This window comes from Triticum dicoccoides, chromosome 7A, assembly GCF_002162155.2.
Source record: "Triticum dicoccoides isolate Atlit2015 ecotype Zavitan chromosome 7A, WEW_v2.0, whole genome shotgun sequence".
NCBI lineage: Eukaryota > Viridiplantae > Streptophyta > Magnoliopsida > Poales > Poaceae > Triticum > Triticum dicoccoides.
In genome coordinates, this window is record NC_041392.1 from 617,309,866 (window position 1) to 617,323,277 (window position 13,412).

The following is a 13,412-nucleotide window of genomic DNA, read 5'->3' on the forward strand; positions in this document are numbered from 1 at the left end:
AAAAAAAAGACTACGAGGCAGTGGCGAATCTAGCAGGGGGGCTTCGACAGGCTCGAGCCCCCCCTCCAAAAATTGGGAAAGAAAAATTACTAGTATTCGTATCAAATTTTTGACCTTATTTGGACTAGCGAATTAAATGTTTTTTATTTTTTCTACACACAATTAACTTTGAGCCTTCCCTTCATTTTCTTCCAAGATTCGCCACTGCTACGAGGCCACTCATTTTGCTAGGTAGAAAACATGATCCCTATCATCTGATCAGAAACTTTCACACACAAAAATTGCATGGGTTATTTTCTACACACACACACACACACACCAAGAAAAATCTTTGAAAATTATTCCATCCAGAGCAGCCGTATTATTTTTTGGAAGATTATGTATTTATAGAGCGCGCTCGGGGTGCCTGCTCACGCTCGGTTGCGCGCCACAGCCTGAGCTCGGGCGTACGTATCCCTCTGGGCCACGCCAAGTGTCAGCAACAAGCACCGAACCCCACTCCTCCCCGCGCTCCTCTCCTCTCCTGCTCCCGAGACCATGGCGGCGACGCCTCCTGCCGCCGCCGCCGCCGCCGCCGCCGCCGCCGCGGGCGGGGCGCACAGCGTGTTCGTGTACGGGAGCCTCATGGCGGACGAGGTGGTCAGCGCCATCCTCAAGCGCATCCCGGTCTCCTCCCCGGCGCTCCTCGCCAACCAGTACGCACGCACGCTAGCCCCTTTCCCTCTCCCATCCTTGGTGGCTCCGCTCAATTATTCCTCTCTCGCCTCCGCTCTCACTTCTCGTGTTACCTTTGTTCACGGAACAGAGGTGCTCGGAGTTGGTGGCGAGGAGATCATGCTTTTGATTAGCCGGTAGTACCAACCACCAGTCTCGTTCATCGGTTGCAATTGCAAACTTGAGGGATTGATCGAATGATCGCAATCCATTGGATATCCAATATGCGGCATAAACAACGAATTAATTCGTATGTAGATAGGAGCTTTAGGGACTGTATGTGCCTAAATACTCAAGAACAGTGGAAACTAATAAATGAATCTCTGTAGCTCTTCAATTTGGTAACTAACTTGTCTTACAGATTAATGGATTTCTAATCAGTAGTGAATTCAACTCTTAACGGGACATCCGTAACAGATTTCCTTTGCAAAATTTGCGCATCATTTGTAAGTGAGAACTTCAGGATTTCAACTTAAGCCTAACTTCTTTATTGAAGAAAAAAAAGCATAAGCCTAACCTGGCCGTGTTATGGCAGCACCGTTTTCCATTCTAGGTTTTGGAATCGACGGGGTTTCTTGTGCTCGTACTGGTAACAAACTGCCTTGAGCAATTAACATGCACAAAGATGATCTGCTGTTCTTCCTGTTGTAATTTGACTCTTGAACTGGAGCTCTTTTTTACGCTACTCTAGTTCTCCATCCATATTGATTTACTTCCAAGTTGCAAGTTAAGGTTTGACATCGGATGCAATTCATTGCAGCCATAGGTTTAACGTCAAGGATCGTATTTATCCAGCAATCCTACCTGTTGAAAGCAAGAAAGTTGCTGGAAAGGTTTGTTAACTGTTTAACTGTTTTACAGAGCTCAGCTATTTATCGTTTTTCCCCTTTTTGTCATTATTCTGTATTTACAGATTTGTTAATACGCCTATAATTTTCTCAGTTGCCTGTACCCTGTTCCCTTAGTTCCACCGCTGTCATCAGAGCATATAGTTGCTCTCTGCTTTTACATGCCTGTGGTTTCTCAGGCTTTTCACCCCAGAATATCAAAGTGCTGGAGTTGTAGTTACAATTTAATGTCGTTAAGTCAATAATTTGGGGGGGTTGGGTGCAGAACAAGCTTCTCATTCTTAGAAGTTGCTTTGGTCAGACAGTTGGTCAAGCCTAATTCTGCGTGATCCAGCATTTACTCTTGTTACTAAATTTAGAAACACACGCAATTTTAAAACCATGAAATTGTTGTAGTAACTGCCTCTGTTTCTGTGAAGTCAATTTCTCACTTGGCTTGGAGTATAGTTTTTTCTCTTTTTGCAATGAGGCCAATCATTTAGCTTTGAGTCCCAGTTACACCCTTTCTCTACTTATGCTTACTGCTCTGCAGGTTATCATGGGTATTTCTGACGCGGAACTCATTGTCTTGGATGCATTTGAGGATTTTGAGTATGTAAGGAGAAGAGTTCAGATATCACTAACCGTAAGTTTATTTTCAACTCAAGTGACCCATTGTTCATGGTCTTGCTTTTATCAGAAACTGTTTGAAGCTGGGTAACTTGTCGTTTTAGATGATGTTGCTCAAAGAAAGTTTGGCCTTACAGGATACTTCAGAGACAATGCATGCTGACACTTATGTATGGAGTGATGCAGAGGATCCAGATCTGTATGGTGAATGGGATTTCGAGGTGAGGGTGTCTAATTTTTCATTATGGTCTATTGATGCATCTGATTTCACTTCTTTCAGTCCCACACTTGATTTTTGGAATGAACACATTTATTGTTATTATAAATGTTGATAGATTTCACCGAAGTTATGAGTTCCGACAGAAGACAACAACAACAAAGCCTTTAGTCCCAAACAAGTTGGGGTAGGCTAGAGGTGAAACCCATAAGACCTCGCAACCAACTCATGGCTCTGGCACATGGATAGCAAGCTTCCACGCACCCCTATCCATAACTAGCTCTTTGGTGATACTCCAATCCTTCAGGTCTCACTTAACAGACTCCTCCCATGTCAAATTCGGTATACCCCGCCCTCTCTTGACATTCTCCGCACGCTTTAGCCGCCCGCTATGCACTGGAGCTTCTGGAGGCCTGCGCTAAATATGCCCAAAACCATCTCAAACGATGTTGGACAAGCTTCTCTTCAATTGGTGCTACCCCAACTCTATCTCGTATATCATCATTCCGGACTCGATCCTTCCTCGTGTGGCCACACATCCATCTCAACATACGCATCTCCGCCACACCTAACTGTTGAACATGTCGCCTTTTAGTCGGCCAACACTCAGCGCCATACAACATTGCGGGTCGAACCACCGTCCTGTAGAACTTGTCTTTTAGCTTTTATGGCACTCTCTTGTCACAGAGAATGCCAGAAGTTTGGCGCCACTTCATCCATCCGGCTTTGATTCGATGGTTCACATCTTTATCAATACCCCCATCCTCCTGCAGCTTTGACCCCAAATACCGATAGAAGAATCTGCTAATGACCACATTGAAGCACACTATTTATGATGAGCTCATGTAGGACATTTTGCTGCTGAAAGAAATGTTAACGCCATTTATGTTGGTATTCAGCAGAGAGGGCTGACGCCCCCTTCGCAACTACCACCCCCTTCTGCCCATTTGAGAACAAAATGTTTCTGTGATTGTAGCCTATTGATGCATTTACTCTGTGATAAACTGCTCAGTGCCACTATTTGTGGGGATTTTTTTTTTTTTTTTGCGTACTAACCATGTGTTTGTCTATAGGAGTGGAAGAGGGTTCACATGAAGGATTTCCTAACGATGACACTCGGATTCATGGACGGACTCGAACGGCCCGAACCGAAGACCCAGGTCGAGACCTATCAGTCTTTCATGCACGAGCATGAACAACCTGAATCAGGAACCCAGGTCAAGAGCTGAGTTAGGATCCGATTCATCAGTGTGCTGTAATAGCGTTATCCGAAACAGTTTATATCCTCAGATTTGTGAATAAGATCTTTATAGGATCATTCTCACTGAAACAAGTTCGAATACAATCTCTTCTGTGAGACCCCTGATGATGCAAGTAGTGATGTGTATCATAATAAAAGCTTTTCTGCTAGAATTGAGATGAAATATGTGCTGTTAATGCATGATTTTACAAGCAAAACGAAACCATCTTATATTCTGCGATTGGTTGGTGCTCTGCTCACTGCTGACCAACTACCATTAACATCCCTATCATCATTGAACCAAAGTTTGAGATTGTGCCCTATATACGCCACAGAAAAGAACATCAGCAATTTTCTGGCATTGAAATTGGCCCAAAAATTCCCATTTTTCATGCAAGTGGTTAACCTGACATATTTCTTACAGAAATGTCGAAAAGGATCGGCCATCAATGTTTTCACTCAATGCAAATGCTGTTTCAAATTCTGTTAGGTTGGGTTTTCTGCACCGCGTTCAGAAGGCATCAGACATTAAAGTGATGACTTGCAGGGTAAAAAAATAATAGCTTGGGATTCATGCAAATCTGAAGAATTTCCTCACAACAGAGGAAGCATCAGGTTACTACCACAGAACTTGCCTTTCCAATAATACAACATATTCCCCCTAACCCTCTCCAACTCTAGGTAAGCTTCATTTACCCATGCCTACTTCCTTTCTTGTAACAACTACACATATAAACAGAACACTACTGATCCAATGAGCCGCTTGCGCTCCCGGATGTAAGCTGACAGAATCTACAACATCCTGGCGCTGCACAGCCTTCTCCGGTCATTCCAGCGGTTGATGTCTACTTAGACCGATACCGTTGGTGTGTATAGACTGGTAAATTAGGTCATTCGAACTGGTCATATGAACCGGTGGAAGGGTTGCCGGAGTTCTGGTCACAGCGAGCCCTCCAGGCATTGCCCCCGCCCTCCGAGCTGCTGCACGCCTGGTTGGGGACAACGCTGCTCCCCAGATCGCCGTCCAAGCTCATCTGCTGCACTTCCTGAGGCGAAAGGATCCTGATGCACTTCACGCAGTTCACAAACTCCCTGTACAACCAACATAACACCAACAGTTATTAGGGCAAAAATATGTGCAAGCGTCCACAATTAACACAAGCTCAGTCTTGTGTACGCTTTTCTTGCAATTCATCGTTCTAGTAGGCCAGATTTCACATTGTCACTACCAATTGTTATCTAGTATTTTACAACATTGACTACTATATTATTTTGGAGGCATTTAAATATATGACATTCTTGAGTCAAAAATAGTCCACCCAAGCATAAACGGGAAGACAGATAAACTTACTCCCAAGGATCATCGCCAAGAAGCAGGATATCATCCTCGTGATCTCTGTAGACAAGTTTCCAGCCAATCCTCTGTCGTTCCTCAAGTTGCCCCTCTATGCTAAACATTCGAGCCAGTGCATGCTTTAGTTCCTCATATCCAGCGTATTGACTAATGTCAATAGACCGGCCCACAGCTCCACGTTTATAGACCTACAGAGACCGTTAGGTTAGGCAAAGATGCAACAGGAAAGGCACTCATGAATATTAGAAAGAAACCAATGCTTGAGTGTAGAATTAGCTACCCTGATCAAGTTACAGCAACAGCTAGTCAGCTACTGCTATTAATAAGAAAAGGCACACATATGCATGCTAAAACTTCATTTTGCTTCTACTAGAATCCCAACCCGCATCTCATGAATCATGCGTACACAAATCAAATGTGAACACGGTCATTTTCCACACATGACAGTAGTCACATTTTACAACTTGGTAAAGAGAACCAAACTCTCTAGTCTTCTGCTCTTCATCACAGGCAGAACACAATTTACATCGGACTAATTATGTAATTCATGTTCCTCATATGATTATTTTTGTAACATTTAAGAACTTAGTGAAGGGAGATTGATCATTTGGTTTATAGTTCACTATCTCATGATTTTCATCTTCCAACTATGTTACCATGGTAATCAAAATAGGCCTCCTGTTTATTTCATAGGACAACCATACTGAAAATTAAAAGATAATAATGCACTGAAAGTAGCATTCAAGCTTCAGCTGAAAGAAAAGGGAAAGTACTAACCTTCGTAAACGTCCTCATCCTCTTTACTGGAGGAGCAGGTGGCCAAGAACTTTTGTTCAAGAAGGCACCATCGTTGATTCCAGAGTCGATTGAATTAAACGCCATGTCTGACGCACCAAATGACTGTGAAACCATGGAGGATGATATCTCTTGCTGGGCATCCTTTGGTATTCTATAGTTGTTATCAATGTCTGTAGAGATATGATTTTCATACTTGACAGCATCAATCCCATTCGTCAGGAAGTCATCAGTTACCATAGGGAAGCCCACATGCCCATCATTGCTAATACCAAACAATGCATTATTGCTTGGAATTTCAGCAGGAATTTCGGTATCTGGAGGTGCATCTTTGAACAGCTGCTGCTGACTAAAGTTGGTCATGGGGAAATTTGGATGTAGGAGTCCATCAGCCTGGGAAAGCCAAACTGAAGTTGCTGAAGAAGCTGTTTCTAGATAGTCTGTCGGGGCTGCGTTGTTTGCAAAATTTTGGGGACCAGCTCCTCCATTCAGTAATTTTGAAGGCATCATATTTTGCTTTACATTGGAATTCAACTTTGGCAATTCCTTTGTCATTCTTTGAGCTCCGGTGACAGCATCAAGGGAGCTTGGAACTGACATAGGAGCAGTTGAGTGAGGTGCCTTCTCCGTGTTGATCATGCTGGAGTACTGGTCCCTACCAGGGACTGGTTGTAGAAGATGATTACCATTAGCAGTGGAAGGGGATGTTGAGCAAGAAGGGATTTCTTCCGTAACTACAGAATGTGTAGCACCAGGCATCCTCAAAGGGCTTCCATTTGCTGAACTGAATTTATGTGATGTGGTCGTAGGAATGGCAGCTTCTAAGGTGTCTGCAGGCAGAGCTTGCTTCTGTGGAAGCTTCTGGTGTGTAGTATCTGGCTGCATGGGTGGTGGCAGTGATGCTGCCTGTGATGGGATTTTTGTGCTTTGTTGAGGCATCATCTGTTGTTGGGAAAGTGAATGGGAGCTTGACAGCTGCTGCTGCATATCCATAAGTAACTTTTGCTGTTCTTGGATCAGAGGTAATTGCGCAAGGGTAACTCCAGGTTGGGACAGCAATGACTGCTGCTGCTGCTGTAGCTTTTGCAGGAGTTGAAGCTGAAGCTGCTGATCCGATAATTGCAGCTGCTGATTTGACAGATTTGGTAGCTGTGCAGGCATCTTACCGAGTTGCTGCTGTTGCTGTTGTTGTAACTGATGTTGATGTTGTTGTAATTGTTGTTGCTGAAGTAAAAGCTGTTGCTGCTGTAGAAATTTTTGCTGCTGCTGCTGTTGATGTTGTTGTTCTTGTTGTTGATGTTGATGTTGCTGATGATGATGTTGCTGCTGCTGATGGGACAGGAGCGGCTGGCTGACGGCTGGCAACTGATTTTGAGATATATGTGGCTGCTGCTGCTGCTGCTGCTGCTGCTGCATCTGACTCTGTATAAGGACCTGAGCTTGGGCAAGACTGGTTTGAGCTTGGCTCAAAGGAAGGGTATAGTTCATGGACTGTTGTTGCCTCTGGAAGTTGCTAGTATCTTGAGTTTGTTCTTCTGGTTTGATGCTCGCGCCATTCTGGTTCAATGGAAGGGCTGCCTTGGACAACTCATTGTTCGGCTGCATTTGCTGAGGAAGTTTGGGTGTATTAAACTGCATGTTATTCTGTTGCAGAAGCTGGTTCTGCAAGCACAACTGCCTCGACAGATCACCGGAACCAATATTTTGCATACTGGGGTTGGTTATTGACCGCAGGTACTCGGACTGCATGGCTGTATTTGCAAACGAGGAGCTCTGCTGCATATTCATGTTCATCCACTGAACCAAGCTCAGACCAGGCATTATGGTATTTTGCGTCTGAGGGTCCTTTATGCATATCTCTTCACCCAGCCAAGGCATAGCCCTCTTTAAGAGATTCTCCATTTCTGAGGACTCGTCATCTGTAAGTACATAATTGGAATCAATTCATAAGTATGCATAAGACCAGTTCAATAGAACACTTAGATGAGAAGATTATCCAGAACCATTTCTGGCTCCAATAAAATAATTTTCATGGTATGGATGCCTGATCCATGTATGAAAACAAGAATGGTAATCTGATAGATTGTCTACAGCTCAAACATCATTGTTTTCCCGAGGATCACAAACTCCTAGCTACTCATCTCTCTAAGGATTAAAGGGACAGGGTAATGATGTTCTTTGCAAAAAGGTAAGTACTAGCTTTGAATTAGGGCATCTAGACGAACGTATCAGAGATATACATGCATATACAATATAACACTACATGCCACACACACACCACCTCTGGTGCAGGCCTACTTTCCCAATTGTACAGATAAAATGTAACATGATTTAACTATTGACATCCAGGATCAACAACTCTGTCAAATGGTAATTCAGAAGATACAAAATAAGTGGCGTTGAGGTAATCCCAAGTCTACCTAGTTGTCTGGGACGCTTTGCACCAAAAAACGGAGGCGGACATATGAAAAATGGAGCAGCGACTGGTTCAATCTCCCAGATTGAAACTCTGTTCCGTCTTTCACCTGCTGCAGATTCATCCCAACCAACCTGTTTAACGAAAAGTTCTTGGATCAGCAGCAGAAAGGGGTGGGTGACGCAAAACAATGCTACCCAATCTAACTACTAAACCAACCTGTAAATTGCGCCACTGAGAATTTTTCCATCTTACAGGATCTAAATCATTTATGCCAGTTATTGTGCCCATGTACCTGCAACATGCTAACATATGTCAGGTACTAAAAGGTTGAACAACTGGAAGGACCGCTCGCAGTCTACCCATCAAGTAAAAGCATCAACAAACCACTAAGCTAATCATAAAATATAGTATATGGCAAGATCTACAGAAAAATATGTAGCCAATAACTTGAAACAGAAAATTAAAATGAGCAATAAAATACCTTCTCGTTCCTAATTCCTCAGTTTCAAACATCATGCGGAAGCGCATACCTAACGATAATTGATTACCATAGACAGCCTTCTGATACTTAGCAAACGGGATAACAAATTCAGTAGGGCTGGCCCTGAAAATACAGTTTGGATGTCATGGTTTGAAATACCATTGTGATTCACCAACACTGAGCTAATCAGCACTCAATACGGGGTGAAAGTCACAGAACTGACCTGGGGTTATAAAAGATGGTAAATGGGCTATTGTTGGCAGCAGCATGGGCTGCTGCAGCAAGAATCCCTATATGCATGCTGTCACTTGAAAGGACAGATGATGATATGTTAGTCGGTTGTCGGTTAGCACGCCTGATTCCTAGTAGAAGTTGCTGCCTTTCGTCCCTACAAACGTGTTGAAAAAAGGAACAAGGGACAGTCGCCGTCAGTTTTACCACGAGTAATTATTAATAACTGAACTAGTACTCCAACACACTCCATTAGTTCAAACTTCAAAGATATATTATCAGAAGACGTGTTGTACCTAACGAAAATGACAGAGTCTCCAGCAAATAACCTCTTGCCACTCACAAAGAGACTCCAGCCAGTCGTAAGGAGATGTCTTTTTGGCTGACCTGTTTACAATATAAAACAATTATGACTAAATACACCTGTAATACACAAAGAGACTCCAGCCAGTTGTATGGATACATGTAAACATACAGAAATTTCATATCAACGGTATTTAGAAATGAACAATGTTCAATATTGAGTAACAACAAAATAAGATGTTTAGATATATGCAATAGAGATCCTTTTGCAGCAGGAAAGATGTCCACGATGCTGAAAATTCTTACCCCTATATATGTGACGGAATGTCCACACGTTATCATGCAAATCCCTAGCTTGTATCTCTTGAGCGGGTGGTTGCATTGAGAAGTCCTAGAAGAACACAAAGCAACAACAAGTTAATTAGAAGGGCGAAGGATAAGTAAGGCAAAGCAAATGAATTTGGTCGCCAACTCTTTACATACAAGAGGTGGAAATATCTTCTCTGCAGCTCGGCGAGGCACAGAGAAGCCTCCGTGCGTACTTGTATCACTAGCAGTCAGTGTCTTACAGAAGAACTCATTCTGTGGCCTTGCTTGCTTGAGAGCTAGCTCAGATAGCTGCAGCGCCTCCTTTCCATACTGATCATAGTCCAAACCGAACAAAATACAAATAACCCTGTTAGCATACACCTGAACGGAAGGGAAGTTCTGAGAAGAAACAACAATGGGCTCGGGTACTTACTGAAGTAACTGGCTGAAGAGTCATTTGTGCATAAACTTCATCTGTTTCTAGGTCAGCCTGAAAACAAATAGAAATCATTTTAGTATACATGATTACAAGCAGAAAGGAAAAAAACAAATAGGCATGCGGCAGTGGATTACATGTAAAGTGATATTGTGCAGCAGGCAGATCAACTTGGATGGAAGGTTTGGGTAGTTTGGAACATGGGCATCAACATCCTTCTGCATAGAAGCTGCAACCTGCCAAATGGAACATGCTTAAGTCCCAGATCAAAGCAACTTAAACATAACCATAAATTCAATGGAGGACATACTAGTAGGACCAGAAACTGAAACCGACAACAACCCACAGGAAGAAGAATAGCTTCACATCACACCCTGAATATCACTGCCATAAATTGCAAGTTTTTTTTTTCATTTTATCTTCGAACCGTAAACTTCCAATGGGACGAAACAAGATGAAACCACAGAGGGAATCAAAGTTCTGTTAAGCCATGCTCCACTTCTGAATCCAAAATATACCGCCTAACTATTATTTTTCTTTCTGCAACCTCAGTACTATCATGTAATAATGGGTTTAAAAAATTGTAAGGCTCAAGTTGAGATTTCTATTATATATGTATATATATATATATATACAAAAGTAAAAAAAAAATCAGCAAGTAGAGCCAAGTGCTACGAGGCCATTTCCAATCATGCCGAAAACAGTTCCCCTTCCCCCTCATCGAGCCGAAAGGGGAACCAATCGGCAGTACAGAATTAGGCACCTCCCTCCCGGCACTATCTTCCACACGTAAGGAATCCTTTCCTAATCCAAGCATTCCATCACCCCAATCCTCCAGACCTGCTCAGAACAAGCTCACCCCAATGCCAAATGCAAGAAAGGTGCAGCAGAACATGCTACTAAATGCTCCCAGCAGCAGCACCACCCAATCAATGCAAGAATTCGAAGGGTACTCGGTTGCTTCATCCACCAGACAAGCAGAGCAAGAGAATGGTGCAACACACCAGAAGCCCATAAAAGAGGGGGGCCGGTAGGCCCCAATCCTCCCCAACCACTTTGGCCACAAGCTTAAAATCGGTAGCAAACAGAGCAAACCATAGTGCAGGTAGCAACCAACCGACTAACTGATAACAATACACATCACATATGCATGTATAAGTGAAGAAAAAGTTAGATATCAAAAGGAGGGCAGTAATGGTATAACTGTTGAACCAGCAAAAAGAAATCATCAATGGGTGAATCAAGGGATTTTTAGGGAACAGAATATAGGTGCTTTGAGAAAGTCGTCCAAGAATCATTCCTGGAAATAGTGATCTGATGGGGGAGAAAATGGCAAGTGACTCTCTACACTCAAACAGCAAAACATCACATCATATATCAAATCAGAACAAGGATAACCATGACTCACACCGCCACCACTCGACGAAATGGAGCACCGCACATCGAATCACCAGAGATAACTCTCGAGCAACAAGTTCAGGATGACAGAAACGAACCTTAGGCACTTAGGAGCTCAGACGGCGCCAATTAAAAATTTATAAAATGAGAACCTAATTTTGCTACTATTGAGAAGACTCAAATCAAGCAATTAAATACTTCATCTCGATCGGCAGCAAGAAGACGATCGAAGGGTCAATCAAGAGGGAGGAATCCAGCCAAAGAGCTAACAGACAGACAGGCATCACTAGACAGAATAATCTGGAGAAAGCATATGGCGAGACGGAAGGGAAACGGGCATTTACCTGCTCGCTGTGGCCCTGTGGGAAGTAGACGACGAGGCTGCCTGCCGGCGGGAGCTGCACCAGCGGGCCGGCGCAGGCGTGCCACAGGTCCGAGTTGATCGCCGGCGCCTTCTTCTCCCCTGCACAACAACACCGGCGACCATCATGTCAGACTGACAGTAAACTGACGAAAAGACTTCGCCACCAATTTCTTGTTGACACGGAGAACCAGATGCATCTATGGTAAAAAAGAGAGAGAGAGAACCAATTGCGTCCGGCTCCCGTCGCCGCCATTGCTACTTGCTTCAAAGTGGCATTTCTTGGTTGTCACTTGTGTTTGCAGCTAACAACACCCTTACAGCAAAGTCGTTACAGGAACGACACCGCACATGGCTCTCCGGCGCCGGCGAGCAGCCAGCCGCCAAGGTCCAGCAACTTGTTTTTCTAAATTAACCCGCCGACAATCCGGAAAACACGTAGCGAAACCCCATGTGCGGGCTCGCGCAGGAAAAGATCGCGTCACCTTTGGGACCTGGAAGAGCCAAGAAAGAGGAGGCCGCCGGAGAAAAGGGAGGAGGCTTTCCGAGCCCCCTGACGCAATAACGCAAAAGGGGAAGGAGCAGACAGCAAAAAAAAAAAGCACGGGACGACGCCGCCGTTGGTCTCCGAGGCTGAGCCGCCATGCCATTGGATGGAAGAGAGGATGCAGGGGTGGGAGGGAGGGGTTCGGTAGTAGTACCTTCGCATCCGGCGCCCGGCACCGCCACGGTCACCGCCGACCCGGCTGCCGAGCTCGCCGCCGCCGGCTGCTGCTGCCGCTCCATCTTCATCATCTTCCGCCCGGAGTCCCGGACGCGCGGCGACCAACCAAGCGAACGAGCCGACCGGATCAAGTGCTCTCCGCCGGCGAGAGCTGCTGGCTCAGAGACCCCCACGCATGGCCGCGCGGCGAGACCGGAGGAAAGGCGGGCGGGCAGGCAGGCAGGCCGGCCGTCCCAGGCCCGTGCGCGCGCGCGTGTCCCCTCCGACAGGCGGCAGACAAGGCGGGGGCGGGGGAGGAGAGGGACTGGGGTGGGGGGCGGCGCCGAGACCGAAGACCTGTCTCCCGGCTAGGCTGCTAGGCGGCTCTATGTGTCGACTGTCGAGAGAGGAGGGTCGCCTCGCTGTGCTGCGTGCTCTCTCTCTCTACTCTCTCTCTCTCTCTCTCTCTTCTGATCTTGCTTGCTTTGGTGCCTCTGCAGGGGTAGGGGCAGAGGAGAGGAGGTCTGGTCTGCGCCGCGCCTGGGCGTTGCTTGTGCTTGTGCTGCCTCGGCTGCGCTGCAGGCGCCTGCCTCGGGCCACTAAAAGTTCTTCTTATTGTCCGTGTGGTGGCGTGGGCTTGGCGTCGGATGAGAGAGAGAGAGAGGGGGACGGGGAGAGGAGTACGGTCGTGGTCAGCTCCGCTCGGCTGCGTCTCTCTCTCTCTCCTCCACCACCCCACCCTCTCTCCCGATGGTTTTTCACTGTCCTCCAGTTTTGTTTTCTTCTTGGCTCCCCCTCTTCACTCCGCGGGCCCCGCGCTGCCGTTTCTGTTTCTTTATCTTCTCTTGCTTTTGGCAGGGAATAGCACTACGATGGGTTTGTTTGATTTGGAATGCAATGAAACAAATACTTTCTTCATTAAGACATCTAGATACATCTTTTTTTATCCACTTTAATGATAAGTATTTTCAGACTAATGGAGTACTATTTATAT

The 13,412-nt window shown here is 45.2% G+C and overlaps 2 protein-coding genes across 2 annotated transcripts; one reads left to right on the top strand and one right to left on the bottom strand.

Moving 5' to 3' along the window:
• The first annotated feature begins 418 nt into the window (after nt 1–418).
• Nucleotides 419–3,812, top strand: LOC119331238 (AIG2-like protein D). The gene is made up of 5 exons (XM_037604413.1): nt 419–695; nt 1,475–1,547; nt 2,095–2,187; nt 2,309–2,392; nt 3,462–3,812. The coding sequence occupies exons 1-5, from the start codon at nt 538–540 to the stop codon at nt 3,615–3,617; spliced, it is 564 nt and encodes a 187-aa protein (XP_037460310.1). The 5' UTR covers nt 419–537; the 3' UTR covers nt 3,618–3,812.
• Nucleotides 3,813–4,162: 350 nt separating this feature from the next.
• Nucleotides 4,163–13,000, bottom strand: LOC119332753 (auxin response factor 19-like). Its single transcript, XM_037605905.1, has 14 exons — nt 12,417–13,000; nt 11,699–11,817; nt 10,094–10,192; nt 9,954–10,010; nt 9,695–9,850; nt 9,518–9,602; nt 9,205–9,295; nt 8,901–9,065; nt 8,678–8,800; nt 8,413–8,488; nt 8,198–8,327; nt 5,760–7,696; nt 4,980–5,170; nt 4,163–4,720 (listed from the first exon to the last, which is right to left on the bottom strand). The coding sequence occupies exons 1-14, from the start codon at nt 12,508–12,510 to the stop codon at nt 4,519–4,521; spliced, it is 3,525 nt and encodes a 1,174-aa protein (XP_037461802.1). The 5' UTR covers nt 12,511–13,000; the 3' UTR covers nt 4,163–4,518.
• Between the last annotated feature and the right edge of the window lie 412 nt (nt 13,001–13,412).

What these genes read in the sequence shown, in the direction of transcription:
- LOC119331238 (XM_037604413.1), top strand. Translation starts at nt 538, where the DNA reads ATGGCGGCGACGCCTCCTGCCGCCGCCGCCGCCGCCGCCGCCGCCGCC. An exon ending in CCGGCGCTCCTCGCCAACCA is followed by an intron (nt 696 to 1,474) that starts GTACGCACGCAC and finishes AATTCATTGCAG; the next exon opens with CCATAGGTTTAACGTCAAGG. An exon ending in GCAAGAAAGTTGCTGGAAAG is followed by an intron (nt 1,548 to 2,094) that starts GTTTGTTAACTG and finishes ACTGCTCTGCAG; the next exon opens with GTTATCATGGGTATTTCTGA.
- LOC119332753 (XM_037605905.1), bottom strand. Translation starts at nt 12,510, where the DNA reads ATGATGAAGATGGAGCGGCAGCAGCAGCCGGCGGCGGCGAGCTCGGCA. An exon ending in CTCTTCAGCCAGTTACTTCA is followed by an intron (nt 9,851 to 9,953) that starts GTAAGTACCCGA and finishes GACTATGATCAG; the next exon opens with TATGGAAAGGAGGCGCTGCA. An exon ending in GACTCTGTCATTTTCGTTAG is followed by an intron (nt 9,066 to 9,204) that starts GTACAACACGTC and finishes ACACGTTTGTAG; the next exon opens with GGACGAAAGGCAGCAACTTC.